The sequence below is a fragment of the Lytechinus variegatus genome, chromosome 17, assembly GCF_018143015.1.
Source record: "Lytechinus variegatus isolate NC3 chromosome 17, Lvar_3.0, whole genome shotgun sequence".
Taxonomy (NCBI): Eukaryota; Metazoa; Echinodermata; class Echinoidea; order Temnopleuroida; family Toxopneustidae; genus Lytechinus; species Lytechinus variegatus.
The window spans coordinates 27,997,081-28,018,777 of record NC_054756.1 but is presented as its reverse complement, the minus strand read 5'-3'; the positions used below and the strand labels follow the sequence as shown (position 1 = coordinate 28,018,777).

Sequence of the window (21,697 nt, the reverse complement as noted above, 5' to 3'; positions counted from 1 at the left end):
TTGACTAGTCAATACATGAAGTGGTGTGTTTAACACAACACATTATTATAATTATTGTAATTATTGTATGAATGTTCTTAATTTGTTCTTTATATAACCTCTTTCAGAATGTAGAAAGACCAACTATTCATCCACCTCTGTCTACCATGGCGGCTTGTCACCCAGTATGGCGGGTCAGACGTCTGGTAAGTTGAATCTTTTGTAAAAGTGCAGTCCATTTTTTTTTGTAATTCATGCTTTATTGATCCTTTTTATCCAGAGAAAACAACAAAATGTTTGATATAACGGATCATATATGTATAGTAAGATTCAAATGACGTGGGCATATAAAAAAAAAAGTCTAATACTTAGTCACATTTGCTCTACGGTGGCCACATGGCGAGTCGAAAACAGCCTTTTTATTCAAGCCACCTTTATGTAGCTGGTACAAAATATTTTAAAATGGCTGTTTTCGACGTGCCGTACGGCCGCCGTAGAGCAATTGTGACTGAGGTATAACATACGAAATCAGATAACCTCAGAAGACATCTTATTTACAAAACAGATATTTCAGGTGCTATTCCAATAGATAGATAAAATCAGTTACTCTTTGGGCGATTCCATGCTAGAAAAATCAGCCATTTTCATAACATTTTTCAACCTGCTGTCTAAACGAATACAGAACTTCAATTTGCTTTGTGGTAATATTAAAGTACTACTGGGTAGACATGCAAAAAACTGACAACCAACAAAAATATGTTGTCCATTGGTGAATTAGAGCTTAAAAATGTTGCGTCGTACGGGACATTTCTGCGTCCCGTTTCACCTATAATTTACCCATAATCAATTTTTTTTGTGTTGGTTATTAGTTTTTCACATGACTACCCACTATAGCTTTGTCATTGACAAAAAAGAATATTTTATTGCCCAAGCATTCGGGTAGGAAACTAGAAAATGTTGTCAAAATGTCCCGTACGGCCCGTATGGAATCGCCTCTTTTCAATTTTATTGTACAGTCTTTCATTTCTCTCCAACAGTGATAGTAAGCAGACCCGCCAGTATAAATCCCAGTAGCCAAGACAACACCCAACCCAGAACTTCCCCATCGGCCAACATAAATCACTATGGCCACAGCAGCAGTGGTCAGTTACGGTCGCCTGGCCAGGCCAGTGGTGAGGGGTCAGATTCGCACGGTGGACCCGGGAGGTCAGTCCCGTCACCGTCGTCCGGCGAGTCCCAGCTCCGACCAGGGGAGTCCGAATCGCCCACCACGGTCCAGCAACCGCTGAAAAAGAGACGGCGGTTTCATAGCATGGATGATGAGAAACTACGTCCTGGGCAAGGTATCATATTGATTCTAGAAGCTTGTGTTATGCCTGTGAGAGTATATCAAGTACATTAAAAAGACTTGCCTAAAAAACTAATAAATTCCATGGTTATCCAAGCAAAGTAGAAGGTGTAAAATAAGAAACAAAGAAAAAGCAGTTAGACAAGCACATAAGGTAATAATTTAAACAAAAAGAAAGTCGTAATCACAATACCTACATGAATCATAGTTTTGTAATATCCTGTTTGAAAGTGTTAAATTCAGAAAAATATGGCTAAATAAGAAAAAAAGATTTTTTTTAAATTAAATAATATAGGATATTTATATTGCACACATATCCACCTTGTTAGGTGCTCAAGGCGCTCCTATATTACCCGGCTAAGCTAGGCGTTCATAGCGCACACAGCTTTTTAAGGAATTACTTCCTACCGGTACCCATTCCCCTCACCTGGGTTGAGTGCAGCACACTGTGGATCAGTTTCTGGCTGAAGGAAATTACGCCATGGCTGGGATTCGAACCCACGACCCTCTGTTTCAAAGTCCGAAGACTAATCCACTGGGCCACAATGCTCCACAATTAAAAGGCTGTTTGAATTGGGATTTTTAATGCAAACAATTATGAAGTATATGAAATATGAAGCACTTTTCATACCTCTGCTCACCGAAGATTGTTGTGGAAGTCATCATGCTCTGTCCTTGTACATTCATTTACAGATCAAGTGCGTCCCACCCACCACATGAAGCGAGCCTCCATCCCCACCTTACCACCCCCCGCCCTCATGCACCCACCAAACTTCGTGCCCCCTCCCATGCAGGCCGGGGTGCAGGACTGCACCTTCGTGCCCCCCGGTCTGGCCGACGCCTGTGGCACCAAGATCATCATCCTCGACTGCAGCGGGAACCTGCCGGTGTTCCACGGTAATATGATGGATATCCTTGTCAGCGTGCAGTTCAGAGACAGCTTGAAGCCCAGGCAGCACATCTCACCACACCTGGCAGAGAGCCTGGGGCTTGTTGGAGTCCAGAGTATGAACTTTGAAACTATGGCCCTTGTGATGATCCAGTATATTGTTCAGCTAGGTAAGGCTTTTTCTGTTTCCAAGGAAATATTAAAGATAGTCAACAGACATGCCAACCGTTCCTTTTAGGGTATTTATTCCTCTTTTTTGCTATAGATACGCCATTACTGTTTTTTGTTTGATTTGTTAATTTCTGATCATGGAGTATGTAGTATACACAGCACGCAACACTAGCACCGGTCTGATAGTCCCTGACGGGTTAAAATCACTGTTTGGCCAGTAATTTGTTGCATGAAAAGAAAAAGTGAATTCTTGCCTATGAGCTCATGTTTAAAATAGTGAATTATCATGTTTTCAAGTAGAGTCATTTCACATGTTTTTTCACCGATCTCACTAGTACAGGCCGGCGATTGTTACATTGAGACAAATTTTTAAAAATACTCTTTTCTGTCAAAAACTTTTTTTTCCTTCTGAGAATACTTTTTTTGTTGTAGAAGGTTGGCAGGTTTGAGTCAAGTAGTGAAAGGGAAACTCCAGGCTGGAAATAATCTCTTCATAAATAGCATGAAATTCAACAAGCAAAACATATGAAACATGACAAAGTTATTGAACTTCAAAGTTGAGCAATATTCTGTGAAAACAGGGCCCCATCTTACAAAGAGTTTTAATTAATCCAATTAATTGTAACTATGGAAATCTTTTTTCTACAGGAAATTTGCAAAATGTCCTTCGTAAACAAAGGAGAACACACCAAATTGTCAAGAAATCAATGTCTATAATGATGACATGTATGTGGTGATTCTTGATTGATATTCTTCTCTAGGTGATGATGCGCCGACGAAAGGAGAGCTCGATGCTGCCATGCTACGGGCAAGACAGGATACGTCTATCAAGGATCTGGCTGGCCAGCACAACATTCCGCAGTTTACCACTGTCGCACCTGCACAGCTCCCTCTACTGGCAAAACTAGCCGTAGCATCCTCAAATGGGCGTGTCAAAATCCTGATTTCACAGGTGGGTTAAGAAGGTTAGGGTCCTGTTTGGTAAAGACATGTTATGATAACAAATGCACAGGTTCTATAACAAGTTTACTATCAGCCATTCAAGAACGATTTTAGTAGCTTTTAACTGTTACTGCAAATCCTTAGGAGTTGCACATTTTGAAGAATGTCAAATTTTTTAAATGGAAGCCCTGTGAGGAGGAGAATCACCACCTTTGCATGTTTAGAACCCACTGCACTCTTCAGATAAGAGTAGGTGGAAACCCTGGAGTAGTGATCCACCTGCACCCCCCCCCCTCCCCCCCCCCTCCCGTCATATCGGGAGGAGAGACTTTTGGGTCATAGTGATTCAGTTCGCTTTTTACTTCCCAGCCCGGGGTGAGGCCAAACAAATAGTGATAATAATAATAATTCTCATCTCATAAAAGCAGAAAGAAAGTAGCTGCATCAAAACCATTATTTTATGAGAAAGTCTTTAAAATAGATTTTTAATAGTTAAAGAGAAATTCCAGTAGTTGCAGTAAACAATGATTTCATGAGAAAGTCTGTAAACCAGGCTTAATTGTCAGTATATCATCGAGGATCTAGATCTGGTACAGTTACATAAACTGAACTTTGTGAAATCTTGAAATCTACGCTGAAAAATATTCACACTGAAGATCACCAACACAGATAGGCACACGTGGGAGAGTGTATTATTTATTGCTGGAATAAAGACCCGACGGAAGTGATCGAATCGGCGCTTATTTTGCTTATTTCTCAGCAATTACACGATTTCTTCCAGAATCTTTTGGCACATATTTTTTATTCATACAAACAGACACTTGGGTGGTCATTAGATTCTGTAAAAAGTCATTTTGAGATCGTTACCAGAACTGGAATTTATCTTTAACCATATTATTGTAGATCTAAGTCTGGTACATTAACACACTTCTAACTTTGTGGTATCCTGAAATTTTTTACTGAAAATTTTAACTGAAAAGTGATCACACTGTAGATTAGCAACACAAATAAGCACATATGGGCCATCGTATAATAATTTGCCTAAAGACCTGATATCTGGCCGAAATGCCATGCTGATTTCGCACATTTCTCAGCAATTACAGATTTTCCTGAAGAATAATTTTTATTTATACATACATAATAATGATAATAATAATAATATGCAATTGTTTATATAGCGCATAATACAAATGTTTCTACATACACAAATATCGGCCACTCAGGAGTGTATAGTTGGGACTTGCGCTTGATTTCTTTCAAGTTTTGATCAAACAAGCCTTCTTGCAACAAACCCTTGTTTTAAAACTGGTTTGTGAAGTAAAATGAGTCCAGATGAATCTATGATTGGCCTCCTGTCTTTTTTATGTTTTAAAAGAATTCCATTGCTGAGGGTTTAAGTGAAATGCTGAAATGGCTTGCCAGCTCGAGTAAGGATACCAAGCGTCCCAAATATATAGTGGTGATTCATGTATCCAGGCAACGAGGAACAGAGTTCTGTGTCGCTGTTGTAGGTAAGCAAAATGCTGAAAATTTCAACAAAATCTGATAACAAATAACAAAGTTATTGAATTTTTAAGTGTAGCAATATTCTGAAGATGGTCCAACAAATATATTTTTCGCAAGATCAATCTTCATCGGATGAATTTCCTTTTCCACAAAAATGAGAAATTATTTCACAAGTTAGTGCATTCAGTTTTATACTCATTTCTGAGAAGCTCCCATGAAAAGTAAATCAAATCATCATTGAATATTTCAAATATTAAAAATTCATGTATGATGTGATCAATGAAGAAACTGCTCACATATGACATCACAAACTTCAAAATACTTGGGGTGGATAAATTTGAAAAAAAAGACACAAAAGTTAATTGACTTTTAGTGGGAATGCATCAAACATAAAAAAAAAGAATCGCGTAACAGGCAATGAGCAGAATAATATAGTCCCCACCTGTGTGTTTTTGTGTTTGTATTAACCAGGTAGCAAGCAGGTGCGTGCAATCACAGAGTCTAAGCTTTCCACTGCAGAGACATTCAAGGAGATCAGTTATGAGATCATTACAGGCAAGATGCAGCTGCTTGATAGTCATTTCTTCAAGAATAGTCCAAGTGAGTACCATTTGATGGCTCGAGGGTTTCTCTTAGAATCTAATAAAAAATGCCACTTTGATCTTCCAGAAAATATCCGATAGCTCAAGGATCTCTCGCTAATGCAATAAAACACCAGCAGGCAAAAAGTTGTCCTTGGACAAGTGGTATGCCAGGGGTATGCCAGGCTTTGAACAGGTTAGAGTAAAATCAAACAAAACATTGAAAATTCTATCAAAATTGGTCAAGTAAATGCAAAGTTACCACAGTTCAAAGCTTTGTATTATTTTTCAGGCATGAGAATTTAGTGCATTTTTGTGGATTTTCTTTTAAATCTGTGAAGAGAACAGAAATTTCAAAAGTTGTATTTTTTTCTGATTTTGTTCAAATTTGTATCTTTAGCGCTACGATAGATATTGCACCCCGTGCCTATGCGTGTGAATGAATTGAGAGCAATTTTGCAATGCTGAGCTCCCTGTCCCATTGTGATCGTGCTGGCGCTATCTCCCCTGAGCTGGCCGCGCCGGGTAATGGAGCTTCTGTGTGGCTAGGCACTTGTGAGTGCTCTTGTCGTTCGCTGTCGCGATAAGAATTTTTTCTACCTTGTGGATTTTTTCCAAGAGGAAGTTTTGCAACCATCAGATATTTTGTGGATTATCATCTGTCTTTCTTGGTGTGTTTCAGCGGGCCATGACATCGATGCTTTGCTCGATAATTTCTCATCGAGTCTTGGAGGAGAAGTCTTCATTCCATTCGATGGTGACATACTACAGAGGACACCGGAGACCGATGCACAGGATATGATCGTTATTTCTAAAGGTTAGTGGAACAATATTCTTCTTCTTCTTTTACAGTTCACCTTTTAGTTGTAATGTTGAGTTTCCCCAAGGACTGGCCTGTGCAATACAACGGGTGAAATCAACCTTTTTGCACTCATTCAATGAACAAGGTTATAATATAACCTTGTTCTCAGTTATATCTCCATGTGTGGCAAAATAAGGGTGGCAATGTTTGGCTTATTTTCTCTTTTTCTTTGGGGAAAATGCTTGATTTTTTTATACTGACAGTTTTCATTACACCTATTATTCATACTACTTGGCTCTTATTTCAATTTGATTCTTTAAATCATTTTTTTCTTAATTGAAAATAGAGATCAAAAAATGAAAATTTTCTTGTCATATTACTTTCCACCAATAGAGGGCGTTCACAAAAATATGCCCAAAATTCAAGTTTTTGAGCGCTCTGGTGAATACAAAAATTATTCCCAAGTTACTAATGAAAAATAAATTGCAACTATGAAAATTAGTAATTTTGGTCTCAAAAGTGATATTTTAATGATTTTTTGAAGTGTGTGCTCTGTACAACATTGGCATACCATAGTCCTCCCTGTAGATTCACCACAGGCAGGGTGGTAGCAGTGAACAAGTGCCTTTTTGTTGTATTTTCGTACTGTTGAGTTTTGCTGGGGACTGGTAGTTGCAATAGACACCTTTTTGGTGTATTTCCATACGGTTTATTTTTAATTATTAATGTTAAAGGACAAGTCCACCCCAACAAAAACTTGATTTCAATAAAAAGAGAAAAATTCAACAAGCATAATGTTCACTGAAAATTTCATCAAAATCGGATGTAAAATAAGAAAGTTATGGTATTTTAAAGTTTCGCTTATTTTCAACAAAATAGTTTTATGAACAAGCCAGTTACATCCAAATGAGAGAGTTGATGACATCACTCACTATTTCTTTTGTATTTTATTACATGAAATATTGTTATTTTCTCGTCATTGTCATGAGAAATGAAGTTTCATTCCTCCCTGAACATGTGGAATTCTATCATTTTAATATTTTGTGCTTCAGGCAGGGAGGTCCTAGTCGTCAAAATTGAAATATTGTATAATTCAAACGATAAAAAAGAAAAGAAAACAGTGAGTGACATCGACTCTCTCATTTGGATGTAACTGGCTCGTTCATATAACTATTTTGTTGAAAATAAGCAAAACTTTGAAATGTCATAACTTTCTTGTTTTACATCCGATTTTGATGAAATTTTCAGCATTGTGCTTGTCTGATTTTTCTCTATTGATTCAAATCAACATTTTTTTGAGGTGGACTTGACCTTTAAATGATTTTCACTGTGTTCCACACTGTGAACACACTGGGGTAATTGTTCTTTCCTGCATGGAATCACAGCATGAATTTGTATATGATTTTAAGACTTTTTTAAAAGACTTTTAAATGAGTAAGTGCGATTGCCAGCAAATTTCTCTCTCTTTTCTTTGCTTTTTCTGTCTTCAAAGCGCATAGTGACGCATTTGGCATTGATACATGTATCATTATTAGAATGATGATGCAGTATTATATGTATTTATTTACTATATATTGTGATATTTTACAATATATTACTATATATATTTACTATGAAAATGAAAATCCATAATTTATTGTTTGAAATAGACATGAAATGAAATACTCCGAAAATTTGCTTTGCCCAATTGATCGTGGGCCCGGCAGCCACTGTGCAGCGCCAGATCGACGAGGCTCTATCCCTTATAATCGTTGAACGCCAAACAGGATAGCAGCAACTCCCATCTTTTAACGTCTTTTGGTCTGACGCGGCCGGGGTTTGAACCCCCGACATCCCGGTTGTGAGACGGACGCTCTACCAACTGAGCCAACACACTGGTTAACTGCATGGTTATGTCTGTTATCGTTATGTTTTTAGATCAATCAGAACCAATGTTCACCCTCCACCAAGCTCAGATCACCGCCGCCATGAAGATCCTGTCCCAAGTCTGTACCATCGCAGACTCGGACCAAATGGCCCTGGACCTGGGCCGCTTCATACAGGTCCATCTCCTCATCATCGTGCCACCTTCCAAGGCCCTCTACAGTCAGACTTTGACCAGGCTTGTTCAGTCAAGTAAGTCTGAGGTGGATAGGGGATGATGATAGTGACTGTAATAATTACTGCGGTGATGACTGGTATAACTGATTTGCATGATAATGCTGATTATTATAATATGTGGAATTTCTCTTGTACCATGATGCCGTAGAAGTATGAAGTAAAAATTGTGATGGTTATGATGATAATGCTTGTAATGTTGGTGATGGTGATGATGGTGGTGGTGATGATGATGATAATGATGATGGTAATGATGACCGTAATAATGATTACAATGATGATGGTGTTGGTGATGGTGTTGATGTTGATGATGATGTTGGTGATGGTGTTGATGTTGATGATGATGTTGATGCTGATGTTGATGTTGATGATGAAGATGATGATGATGATGGTGTTGGTGATGATGATGGTGATGATGAGGATGGTGTTGGTGTTGGTGGTGATGATGGTGGTGGTGATGATGATGATGATGATGGTGATGATGATGATAATGGTGATGATGATGATGATGATGCTAATGCTGCTGATGATGATGATGGTTGGGTTCTTAAAGATTGATGATACATGTAGTTTTAATGATAATTTTCATAATGGAGGTGATGTTAGTTATGATGATGATGATTAGTCAGATTGATATAACGCTAACGCCTACATTCTAACGATAATACTCTATCAAGAATGGAAATTTCATACCAGGTAGCTGACTGTCTGAAAACCTATCCCTGTGACATTGAGACCTCTATATACATATGTAACTCAGATGCTCTACAACTTGAATAATTTTATCAAAATTCTTCAATACTTTCCACCCAAAATCTTCAGACCTTCTGGTGGACCTTGGTCTGGTGTCTACCAACGATTTGGACTCTGCTGAGCCGTACGTGATGCAATGTGACAGTTCCAGCGAGAACCAGGCCAAATTTGACATGTTCATCAACAAAGTCAAGACCATGCCTCACACCCTCTTTGTTCTGGTCCAGGACCAGGCCCATCTTGATATCAGGTTAGTGTCCAAGGATGATAATAATACCAACATATAACTTAGTTACAGTGGAGCGTCTGAGTTACAGTGGAGTGTTGTGGCCCAGTGGATTAGTCTCCGGACTCTGAAACAGAGGTTCGTGGGCTCGAATCCCAACCATGGCACAATTTCCTTCAGCAAGAAATTGATCCACAATGTGCTGCACTCAACCCAGGTGAGGTAAATGGGTACCTGGCAGGAATTTATTCCTTGAAACGCAGCGTGCGTAACAGCTGCACTGCTAAAGCCAGGGTAATTATGCTGCATATGTATAGTACTGTAGAGCGCTTAGAGACTTCTGACAAAGTAAGTATCAAGCGCTATATAAGCAAGTATAATTATCATGCTTATATATTGCATATCACTGCAAAATGTGTCACTATGCTCTTAATTGAATAATATCACATAAGAATAACTACCAATATGTGATAAAATATTACATTATTTACAATTATTTATGGAAATAAATTGGAATGGATGCTATATATACGACTTGGGTATTATTACCAGAGATGCCAACCCTCCCGATTTCATCGGGAGGCTCCCGAAAATTCATCCCAACTCCCGCCCTTACGATTACCATCCTTATCCTCCCGAAATTACGATTTTTTTGCATTGATCAAATTGGATTGGAAGGACATGTATCGTCTGCTAACTTTAGCATGTAGTAACTCCATTACGTTCGCTGCTACTAAATTCTGTGTGAAAGGTAGACAAATAAGGAGCAGCGAAAAGCTGGTGCATGTGATATGCCCAACGGGAATCCACTGTGCACCAGGCCGGTAGGCCCGGCTAGCTTCGCGAGGCGTGTGCGCTCGCGGCCACTGGATTTGTCGAGTCGTGCGGTGGAATATCGGTGTGTGATTTCGGCGTATTGATGGGTTGATATTGACACAAAATGGCGGAAAATCGACAAAAGAAGATCAAGAAATGGTCTCAGAAGTATAAGACTGAATACAGTCTCCAGTACCTGTGTGTTCGGAAGTCCGAAAGAGGAATTTACCATGCATTTTGCGCAATTTGCAGCGTGGACATTTCAGTTGAGCACGGAGGTCGTGATGATATTCGGAAGCACTTAACGTTCGGGAGCAAACGGCATAGGCCTACGGACATTGCGAAGACAAGATCTTCGAGCTCCACTAGTACCCTGTTGTCTTTATTTCACCAAGCAACTTAGCAAGGGACCAGCGCTGAGCTTTTCTTTACTGGATTTATAGTGGAACATAACCTGCCTATAGCCGATAGTGATAATTCCTCCTTATTATAGCAATACTAATAGACATTTCTACTTTGATCGATGAACAGGCTTCGTCCTACAACATCGTTGGAGTAAACTAAACTAAACTATTATTGTTGAACAGGTACTTCTTTTGTCCCCTTATTTTTTTTCACATGTAAAAATGCATATTTGATATTTTTGTCTCACCTGCGAAGCAAAGTGAGACTATAGGCGCCGCTTTTCCGACGGCGACGGCGTCAACATCAAATCTTAACCTGAGGTTAAGTTTTTGAAATGTCATCATAACTTAGAAAATATATGGACCTAGTTCATGAAACTTGGACATAAGGTTAATCAAGTATCACTGAACATCCTGCATGAGTTTCACGTCACATGACCAAGGTCAAAGGTCATTTAGGGTCAATGAACTTTGGCCGAATTGGGGATATCTGTTGAATTCCCATCATAACTTTGAAAGTTTATGGATCTGATTCATGAAACTTAGACATAATAGTAATCAAGCATCACTGAAAATTTTGTGCAAGTTTCAGGTCTCATGATTAAGGTCAAAGGTCATTTAGGGTCAATGAACTTTGGCCGAATCGGGGGTATCTGTTGAATTACCATCATAACTTTGAAAGTTTATTGGTCTAGTTCGTTAAACTTGGACATTAGAGTAATCAAGTATCACTGAACATCCTGTGCGCGTTTCAGGTCACATGACTAAGGTCAAAGGTCAATGAACTATGGCCGAATTGGGTGTATCTGTTGAATTACCATCATAACTTTGAAAGTTTATGGATCTGATTCATGAAACTTGTACATAAGAGTAATCAAGTATCACTGAACATCCTGTTCGAGTTTCAGGTCACGTGATCAAGGTCAAAGGTCATTTAGGGTCAATGAACTTTGGCCAAATCGGGGGTATCTGTTGAATTACCATCATAACTTTGAAAGTTTATTGGTCTAGTTCGTTAAACTTGGACATTAGAGTAATCAAGTATCACTGAACATCCTGTGCGCATTTCAGGTCACATGACCAAGGTCAAAGGTCTATGAACTTTGGCCGAATTGGGTGTATCTGTTGAATAACCATCATATCTCTGTAAGTTTATTGGTCTAGTTCATAAAAAGTGGACATAAGAGTAACCATGTATCACTGAACATCTTGTGCGAGTTAAAGTAGTATTCAAAGTCAGCACTGCTGCTATATTGAACCGCGTGATGCAGGTGAGACGGCCAGAGGCATTCCACTTGTTCACTCATTTGAGGCATTTTCCCCTTATTTGAGATATTTTTAAAAATCAAATTCCCTGATTTTTTCCTTACTGGAAAAAAGTCAAATACTTACACCTGTTGGGCTGGGAACCCTGAGATTTTATATCTATAAGATTTTCAAGAAGTGAATAAAGTTGGATAAGGGAAGGAGAAAAAAAAGAGAAAAAGAGGTGGAACAGTGAAAAAAGGAGAGTATAAAAAGGAGACGTTTAGCGAAATACCTCTGTAATTCGCTTGGGAAAAAGTATACCACCACCTTTAGATTGTCTTCTTGCCACCCCCATCAAAATATAGTCAGCACTGCTGCTATATTGAACTGCGTGATGCAGGTGAGACGGCCAGAGGCATTCCCCTTGTTATGTTAAAAAAGTTGGAACAATGTTTTTTTGAAAACATGTGAAATGCCCCAAAATAAGGGTCAGATTGCACCAGAGAGCATCAAGAAACCCAGATCTGGACCCTGGCCACAAGGGTCGAGCGCTCCGCGCTCGAGATGTGCGCTACGCGCACATAATTTGGTGGCAGTTGCAAATCCTCCCTAATTCTGATTTCCAAAAGTTGGCATCTCTGTATTACTCCCAAACATCCACTGCTTCCTAATATTATTCACTCCTATCTGTCCATTTTTTACAATTGATTTCTTGTGTATTTTTCCTTCTTTGTTTTTTGTTATCCATTACATACATGTATATTTGTATGAGTACATGTATGTTTATACATTGTATCTGTCGTTTAAATGTTTATATGAGAGGTGTGAAATGAATGAAACTTAAAATAAGATTTATTTTGTATTAACAGGATACCATCCACCGGCCAGCAAACCCCTGCTGGGGGATTTGCTCACAAGTATGTAAACAGCCATGACGTCCTGGATGCCCCCAATCTACTAACCTTACACATCAGCAGCCAACCTTACAGTTTACAGACCAAGAAATCCAGGATTGCACCTCAGAATGAGATACCAATGCCCATCTCGGTGCCGAATGCAGCTACCATGCCTGACCAGGTAAGTCTCACTCCCGCATTAGGGATTATACAACTCCCAAAAATGTTCTATAATCTGATTGGTCCATATCGGGATCACATGATATTCAGCGAATTGCACTATTGCATCCAAACACTATTGCATCCAAAATGCACTATCCTGCACTCTGACGTCATACCAAATGTGCTATCCTACACTCTGACATCAGAGTGCAGGATAGTGTGAGGTCTGGAATTATCTAGAATTTAGAACAAGTATAGCATTCGGGGCAACTCAGTAACATGGGTAAGGGAGGGGAAGTTGTATAAAACAAACGATGTACGTATTCATGTGCATAGAGGACCTAAATAATGAACTCTGTGCTCGACTCGCCAAATGGATATACAGTCCGACCTCTCTTATCCGGACACGTTGGGACCAGCACCAATCCGGATAAGGGATTTATCCGGATCTGGGAGACCCAATATTAAATACACGCAGCTGCGCTGCCGGCTGCCTCCCCAGGCCACTGGCGGTAGCTACACTGCACTGTTGTAGTGGGCGTACGGTTAAGACAATTCAATGCAGAGTCAGTGCAAATTATAGGCAGTGTTTTTTATTGAAATGAAATCGATCGATGGCCAAAACTCTTGGATAATTTACCTGCTAAAAGGACTGAGGTATACATCGAGCATACTTCCAAAGAAAGTGAATGACTCGATGAAACCAAGTTTTAAAATTAGATCATCGCGGCGGGTATCGCAGCTTCGCAATGTCAGCCATTGTTCCACTGACTGTAGGCTCAAACATGAACTCAAACATGTAGATGGCGCTGTCCGTATTGAGGCCTAAAGTTAGCTAGCAAGACATGTGTTGTTTTTCCCGCGAAGCAAAAAGAGAAACGTGATGAAATGTTTGCGCTGCACCCTGATTTACTGGAAATTATCATTCCTAAAGATCTTTTGGTGATTTGGGTGAGATATTTTCATGAAAAATATGTTTGGTGTAGGGTGACTATGTTGGGAAATATATGTAATCAGAGTGGGTTTATGTATAGGATTGAGTTTAGATTGAAATCTCATTTCATCACGTACCTGTACTAGATTAAAAAAAAAAAAAAATCTCGGCAAGTGTGCGTCCGGATAATAGAGAGATCCGGATAAGGGGAGGCCGGATAAGAGAGGTCGGACTGTACTGCACTTGGTCCTGCGGACCTCTGTGAGGTATATCCATTGGCTCTTCTCGCAAACCGTTCATTATTTGGCCCTGTATACATGCGCTTACGTGCATTATTTCTATACTCTTGCCCATCCCCCCCCCATCTCTTTCTCACACCTGTATTCCAGCCTTTTCCAAGTATATTATACATAATGTATGCCGATCTCATGCCGAGTCACAGAAAATCCCACACATAAGCTGATCTTTGAACTTGGCATCCCCGGGTACATGTGTATGACCTGTAGAAATTTTTAGAAATTTCCATATTAATAGAGGTTAACTTTCTTAAAAGTATGTCCTGATTATCCTTAAATTGGCAACATGTAGCAAAATACATGTACCAATGAAGCCAATTTCCATCTCAGTCCTTAAAGAGAAATGCCAGTAGTTGCAGTAAACACTGATTTCACAAAAAATCTGTAAAACCAGGCTTAATTGTCAGAATATCATCAAGGATCTAGATCTGGTACAGTTACATAAACTGAACTTTGTGAAATCGTGAAATCTACGCTGAAAAACGTTCATACTGAAAATCACCAACACAGATAGGCACACGTGGGACAGTGTACTATTATTGCTGGAAAAAAGACCTGACGGAAGTGACCGAATCCTCTCTTATTTTGCTTATTTCTCAGCAATTACACAATTTCTTCCAGAATCCTTTGGCACATATTTTTTAGTCATACAAACAGACACTTGGGTGGTCATTATATTAGATTCTGTAAAAAGTCATTTTGAGATTGTTACCAAAACTGGAATTTATCTTTAATGCACTTACCATGCTAGACCATGTAGGGATAAAATATCTGACCCATAAAGGAACACAATTTTCCTGAAGGTCAGTACAATTTATTAACAGTATTATCTTATTTCTTCTAGACGGATTCTGACGCACCGCTGACTTACTTTGGAACAGAGCAATACCAGGATAGTTTGAATTGGAGTAATAGGACCCCATTACTGCAGACTGATGATGGGTATGAAGCAATGGCCGATTCCCTCTTGAAGAGGTAAGTTCCAAGCTCATTTCAGTTCATTTAGTGCTGTTCAATTCAGGTTAATTCAGGTCAATTCAGTTCAGTCCTGTTTAGTTCAGATCAGGTCAGTTCACTTCAAGTCAGTTAATTTCAGTTCAGGTCAGTTCTATGCAGTTCAGATCATTTAAGTTCAATTCAGTTAAGTTTAGTTTTTGTTCAGTTAAGTTCAAATCAGTTTGGTCAGTTAAGTTTAGTTAAGTTCGTTTTAAGTGTAACATTGGGAGTAATTAGACCCCATTTTAAAGACTGGGTATGAAGCAATGGCTGATTCTCTCTTGAAGAGGTTAGATCTAATCCACTTCAGATCATTTCAGTCCAAGTTAGTTCATTAAAGTTTGGTAAAGGGGCCCGTTTCAGAAAGAGTTGCAATCAATTGCAGCTCTAAAAATTTAGGCGCAACTTGATTTTCAACCAATCAACAGCGCGCATTTTGGACTTGCGATTGATTTTTTGGCTTGCGTTTAAACGCAACTATTTCTGCAACCGGCCCCTGATCTGATAATTTCAGTTCTGTTCAGTTCTTTTCAGATCCTATCAGTTTAGCTTGGGATGCTTTGGTGTGGTTTGGTTCAGTTCAACTTTTTGTATTAAACCATTTAATCCTAGAAGCTCCTGCCCCTTTAACATTTTTTTAAATAGACCTAAAATGCGAAAATCCATGATTGCGATGTTTCATGCCTTTTTTCCTTCAAGTCTTGCAAGCTCAATAGTCTGGTCAGTTAGCGGAATTATGTGGACACGGTGGACAAAAGCATGATTTTTTCTCCAGACCTTTGTTTATGTATAAGAATTAAGAATGGGGTATGCTCCAAAAAATCTGGCTGCAGGAACAGTGAAAAAATGGGTGAAAATGTCAGAATTTATGAGTTCAGATTTGTCTGATATATAGACTAGCGCTAGTGCAAAACTCAATAGCAGTGCATTATTTTGCATTGGATTAGTTCTTGAATTCAGACCCTTTTTGAACAGATCTTCTGTTTGTCCTCGCATCTCAATGCACCAAATATCTGAATGAAGATGCTAACCAAGCCGAAGGGTGACGGTGGAGGGGGTTGAATGTTGGTGTGTGTGTACATATCTTGGTCTTGGGGTAAAGGTGTGCAAGACACATTTTTTGCATGTGTTGGAAATTGTGTTGCCATGGTAACAGTGTATTATTGCAAATATAAGGTAAAAATCTTGCAGTTAGAACCACTTCCTCTGTTTTTAACCGATTCTCATGAAATTTGGCACACACATTGGTCTTGAGGTGAAGATGTCTAAGACACACTTTTGTGTGTCTTTCAGGAATCTTGTTGCCATGGTAACAACATATTATATGGTGAAAATTGGGAAAAAATCTTACAATTCAAACTGCTTCATCAGTTTTCAATCAATTCTAATGAAATTTGGCACATACATTGGTATTGAAGTAAAGATGTACTAGGCACTTTTTGTGTGTGTTTCAGAAACTGTGTTGTCATGGTAACAAATTATCATATGGCAAAATTTAGGTAAAAAACTTGCAATTTGAACTACTTCATCAGTTTTGAACCAATTCTCGTGAAATTTGGCTCACACATTTGCCTTGGGGTAAAGATGTACAAGAACCTTTTTTTTGCATTTGTCAGAGAGTGCATTACCAGGGTAGCCACATATGATATCCAGAAATGTAGGAAAACTTATTGTGGATCAAACTTCTTCCCCTGTTTTTAGTCAGTGCTCATAAATATTCATCTTAGGGTAAAGATTCATATTAAATTCTAAATGTCTTCTCTGCATTAAAATGTGGGGGTATTAATCCCCTTCATTAATATTTCTGGGTTTGGGGGAAGGGGCAGGATTAGTCCTTTAAATCTGACATCAAAGAAGGTTAAAGGCAGTGGCCATTAGAAACATAAAAATGATAAACACTCTTAAAAAACGCAACCCCTTAAGGGCATATAGGCTGGAGGTACACTGGGTGAATATGAAACCTTCCGCTGAAGCAGAGGAGTTCCAACACTGGCAAGCAAAACAAAATGTGTACCCCTTCTACTTTCAATAGCTGATTTTCCAAACCTTAGTTCCACCTCCCCAAGATGTGCACCCCTCCCCATACCACTTTTAGTTCTACTTCCCCATGCTCAAACCAGTCTACACCTTTGTCCCTCAGGGGTCAATGCAATTTTAAAGCTAGACATCACTCTTTTTTTGGGGGGTGGGGTCTTTAGAAAATGACCTCATTAAAATTACAGTTAAAGGATTATGACTAGGAACTTAACACCCCCCGAAAAAATAGGGGGCTGATAATACTTTTTAGCAGAAAATCCCCCCCCCCTTCAAAGGTAAGAAGAGTCCTTTGCACTTCAGACCATTCATTTGAAGCTTAATGCATTCTGATTTGATAAAAGAAATTGTTTACAGTACCCAATTAACCATTGTTTATTTATATGCTCCTACTCAGTCTTTTATTCATATTCCGTTCATACTCTTTCTTTTTAACTTTCACATCACTCTTGATTTTGAGCTTCACTATGCCATCTCCTTCTGTTTCCTGTCTCTAAGTATATTTTTTCTGACATATTTTAAAGTGTACCTTTAATCATGCAACTATATACAAAAATATCTGCACTTGTTTTAGAAATTCACTTGCAAATCCATGACTCAGTAACATACCATGTCAAAAATATATCTATGTGCACAAGAGATTTTAGCCTTATATTTTCTTTCATTTAATTTTTTCAGTATATTTCTGTGACAGCCCCTGCTTCATGCTTCAAATAAAACATTGATTAATTGGACACCGGAAACTTTTTTTCAAAGCAGAATGTTTGAGGCTTTAAATTAATATGCTGAAGTGTAAAGGATTTCCCTTTTTTTTTTGGGGGGGGGGGTTAAGCTCCTAGTCGTTATAATTTCATTTTAATCTTTATGTGGCAATTTTCTAAAGCCCCCCCCCATAAAAAAAATGTAAGGGGTGTTTTTTTAAGAGTGTTTAAGTTCCTCATGGTCATGGCCTTTAACCTTCTATATTTTTATGTTGTCAGTTTTTAAGGACCTTCTCCGCCCCCCCCCCCAAAAAAAAAGCCTATAATTATTGAAGGTGATCAATACCCTGCGCTATTATATGACGTTATAAAGGGGAATCAAACCCAAATAAACACATGTTTTTAGAGGAAAATGAAAAATCAGACAAGTTTATAGGTCAAAGTTTGAACAATATCGGACAAACCATAACAAAGTTGTGAACATATTAAAGTTATAAACATTGGTAATCACTATACCCATGAAGACTTCAAATTGACCGCATATGTGATGTCACAGTGATTTCAGAAGGCAAGGACCACTCTTCCATGTACTGGAATAATTAATTAGCTAAAATTTCTTTTTTCAAAAGTTTTAATTCAAATTATATCTTTCTTTCATGAGGACACAGAACATACTACCGGGTTTATACTACAGCCCCAATGGAATAGGGATTTAGGAGAAAACCAAAAATCCTGATAACTACTAGTCTTATGGGAAAGTTGTCCTTGCGGCCCCACCCCTTGTCATAATTTACTTACCCAGTTGCCAATTTGAATTCTATATACTAGTAGCCTTAGGGATCTTAATTTTAAAGCAGCCATAACTTTATTTTGCTTGTCCGATTTCTTTAAAACTTTCACCATTCTTATTTTTCTCCTTTTCCATGCACAAAACATTATGACCAAGGCTTGATTCCCTTTTAATACTGAATATGAATCTTTACCCAAAATGAATATTTGTGTCAACTTTTATGAGCACAGGCTGAAAACTGAGAAGTAGACTGATCCACAATGAGTTTCCCCATATTTCTGGCTAAATGTGGTTACCAAGGCAATGCACTCTCTGACAAAAGGTTCTTGCACATCTTTACCTCAAGGCCAATGTGTGAGCCATAATTATTTCATGGGAATTGGTTCAAAACAACAACAACAAAAAACTGATGAAGTAGTTCAAATTGCAAGGTTTTTACCTAAATTTTGCCATATAATATGTTGTTCCCATGGCAACACAATTTTGGAAACACACACAAAAAGTGCCTTGTACATCTTTACTTCAATACCAATGTGTGTGCCAAATTTCATGAAAATTGATTGAAAACTGATGAAACAGTTTGAATTGTAAGGTTTTTCCCCCAATTTTCACCATATAATATGTTGTTACCATGGCAACAAGATTTCTGAAAGACACACAAAAGTATGTCTTAGACATCTTCACCTCAAGACCAATGTGTGTGCCAAATTTCATGAGAATCGGTTAAAAACAGAGGAAGTGGTTCTAACTGCAAGATTTTTACCTTATTTTTGCAATAATACACTGTTACCATGGCAACACAATTTCCAACACATGCAAAAAATGTGTCTTGCACACCTTTACCCCAAGACCAAAATATGTACACACACACCAACATTCAACCCCCTCCACCGTCACCCTTCGGCTTGGTTAGCATCTTCATTCAGATATTTGGTGCATTGAGATGCGAGGACAAACAGAAGATCTGTTCAAAAAGGGTCTGAATTCAAGAACTAATCCAATGCAAAATAATGCACTGCTATTGAGTTTTGCACAAGCGCTAGTCTATATATCAGACAAATCTGAACTCATAAATTCTGACGTTTTCACCCATTTTTTCACTGTTCCTGCAGCCAGATTTTTTGGAGCATACCCCATTCTTAATTCTTATACATAAACAAAGGTCTGGAGAAAAAATCATGCTTTTGTCCACCGTGTCCACAAGTAGGGCATTTTTGACGCTAACAGACCAGACTACAACTTCAAGTCTCTTTTGAGACAAACTTTTAAACGCACAAGCTTGTGGCTCAAAAGTTATGCAGCATTTATAAAGTGCATATCAGACTTCAAATTGCTTTCATGAAATGCTCACCAGGAGTGTGCAAGAGAATGTCACCATTTATTGTCTTTGGGTCTGCTTTGATCTGATGTAGGTACCCCAAACTTCACAGCATGGTGGTCCGTACCTACCTACTGATCCGTCAATACTCGGCCGCCCTGATGGCCCTCGCCGGCATCACCCACATTCAGAGCGACACCACCAGCCTGACCTACAAGATCCTGCGGGACCTGGTCCTGGCCCCCTTCCAGACCCCCGATGGCGCCGGTCACATGGTCCTCCTGCGCATCCCGTCGCCGCAGCTGGCCATCCTGGCCCACGACAAGCTGCGGACCGTCAGGGATAAGATCGGCTATCAGTATCGTCTGGACATCGTGCTCTGCGCGCAGGACCAAGAGATCCTTCTGGATGATTATTTTCTCAAGAGACTGCAGGTATGGACCTTTAAATTTATTTCATTCCGGACAAATTATTTGTAGGAATTTTATCAGCTTTTTCCTTCATATTGGCAACATTATAGTCAAGGCCGACCCAGAAGCCAAATTTTGCAGGCCTTGGCCTCTGGCTGAGCCACGTGTATAAAGTCTGTAGGAGAAGGTTTCCTGCAGCGGTCTCATGACCTGGAAGTATGGGACTCGGTATCAGTCTCAACTAAATCCCTGATAATTTTTGTTCATTGCTTCTTTATTTAAAATTTTGTTTATCAGAAATGAATGCACTACAGATTAATAAGAAATGTCTGATTTGTCAGTACCACTTTGGCCTTTCGTCTCAGTCTTTAAACAATCCTCTTAATGGAATCACCCATCAGTTAAATTTTTACTATTATTGTTATAATGTTTGTGTTTGGTCTTAACAGGGATTAAGAGATGCAGACTCTGAGTGGAGACCTCAGAGCTATGAGGATCTTCACAGGCTACCCTGTATCGTGGTACTCGCTGGTGAGCACCTTGCGGGAGAAACAATGCCAAAGTGAGTAGAATCAAAGAAAAATTCATCAGCGTCTTCTGTATCCCACTTTCAAAGCAGGCAAGAATTCAGACTCTGGCAAACTTTTTCATGTACAAATTGAAAATGGTTTCATCTAGTCAACCAGGGGGTTGGGATGTCAATTTCTTTAAAAAAGTGTGAATTTGTTTTAAACTATATCTTGTAGGATATCAATAATTCAACTGTTATGTCACTGCGGATTGATTGGAATCAAAATCGTCAAAAACTCCATAGTACATGGATATTAGTGAGGGGTTGGGCAGTAATGTAATTGGACACACAATCTTTTGTTTGTGTGTGTGTGTGGGGGTCGTACATATATTTTAGTTGAGGGTGTTTCTTTGTAATGAACATCCATTGAGGGGGGCTTCAAAGTTTTTAAAGTCCAAAGTTGGTTCTTGAAATGATAAAGGATGAGAAGCAATTTTGGTAGGCGTCTAACATGTAATTTCAACTGTCCACTTCTTTCAGGTCACTAAAGGTCATCGACCTACGACTGGTCAACCATGGTGTGTACGACCTGACCAGCCTCGAACAAGAGCTTGGCCTCGGCTCCACCCACTGCCCCGACTCGGCCATCCCCTCCGTGGTCACAGTCGCAGAGGACAGCGACGATGACGACGACGATGGAGATGAGGATGAGGAAGACGGGGTCTTTGAGGAGAGGATGGAGTATGAAATGGGTGGATCTCCGCATCCTCTGCAGATTGATGTCGCCGCCTCTCATGCTGGAGGAGCTGACAACGCTTCCATCAAATCAGGTAATTAACGATTCCTTGTCTTTGAAATATCATCAGGTATATCGGGGAAATGTTCAT

At 39.1% G+C, this 21,697-nt stretch overlaps 1 protein-coding gene across 2 annotated transcripts in view; it reads left to right on the top strand.

Annotated features, from left to right (window-relative positions):
• Window positions 1-21,697, top strand: part of LOC121430514 (GREB1-like protein) — a 55,020-nt gene that overhangs the window by 19,063 nt on the left and 14,260 nt on the right. For both annotated transcript variants that reach the window (XM_041627796.1, XM_041627795.1), the window contains exons 7-20: window positions 108-185; window positions 1,017-1,322; window positions 2,021-2,386; window positions 3,149-3,339; window positions 4,705-4,840; window positions 5,307-5,435; window positions 6,099-6,233; window positions 8,136-8,333; window positions 9,138-9,318; window positions 12,632-12,839; window positions 14,895-15,025; window positions 19,984-20,323; window positions 20,749-20,861; window positions 21,351-21,640. In XM_041627796.1, the coding sequence (XP_041483730.1) occupies window positions 108-185; window positions 1,017-1,322; window positions 2,021-2,386; window positions 3,149-3,339; window positions 4,705-4,840; window positions 5,307-5,435; window positions 6,099-6,233; window positions 8,136-8,333; window positions 9,138-9,318; window positions 12,632-12,839; window positions 14,895-15,025; window positions 19,984-20,323; window positions 20,749-20,861; window positions 21,351-21,640 (2,802 nt within the window). The remainder of the gene's footprint in view (window positions 1-107; window positions 186-1,016; window positions 1,323-2,020; window positions 2,387-3,148; window positions 3,340-4,704; window positions 4,841-5,306; window positions 5,436-6,098; window positions 6,234-8,135; window positions 8,334-9,137; window positions 9,319-12,631; window positions 12,840-14,894; window positions 15,026-19,983; window positions 20,324-20,748; window positions 20,862-21,350; window positions 21,641-21,697) is intronic.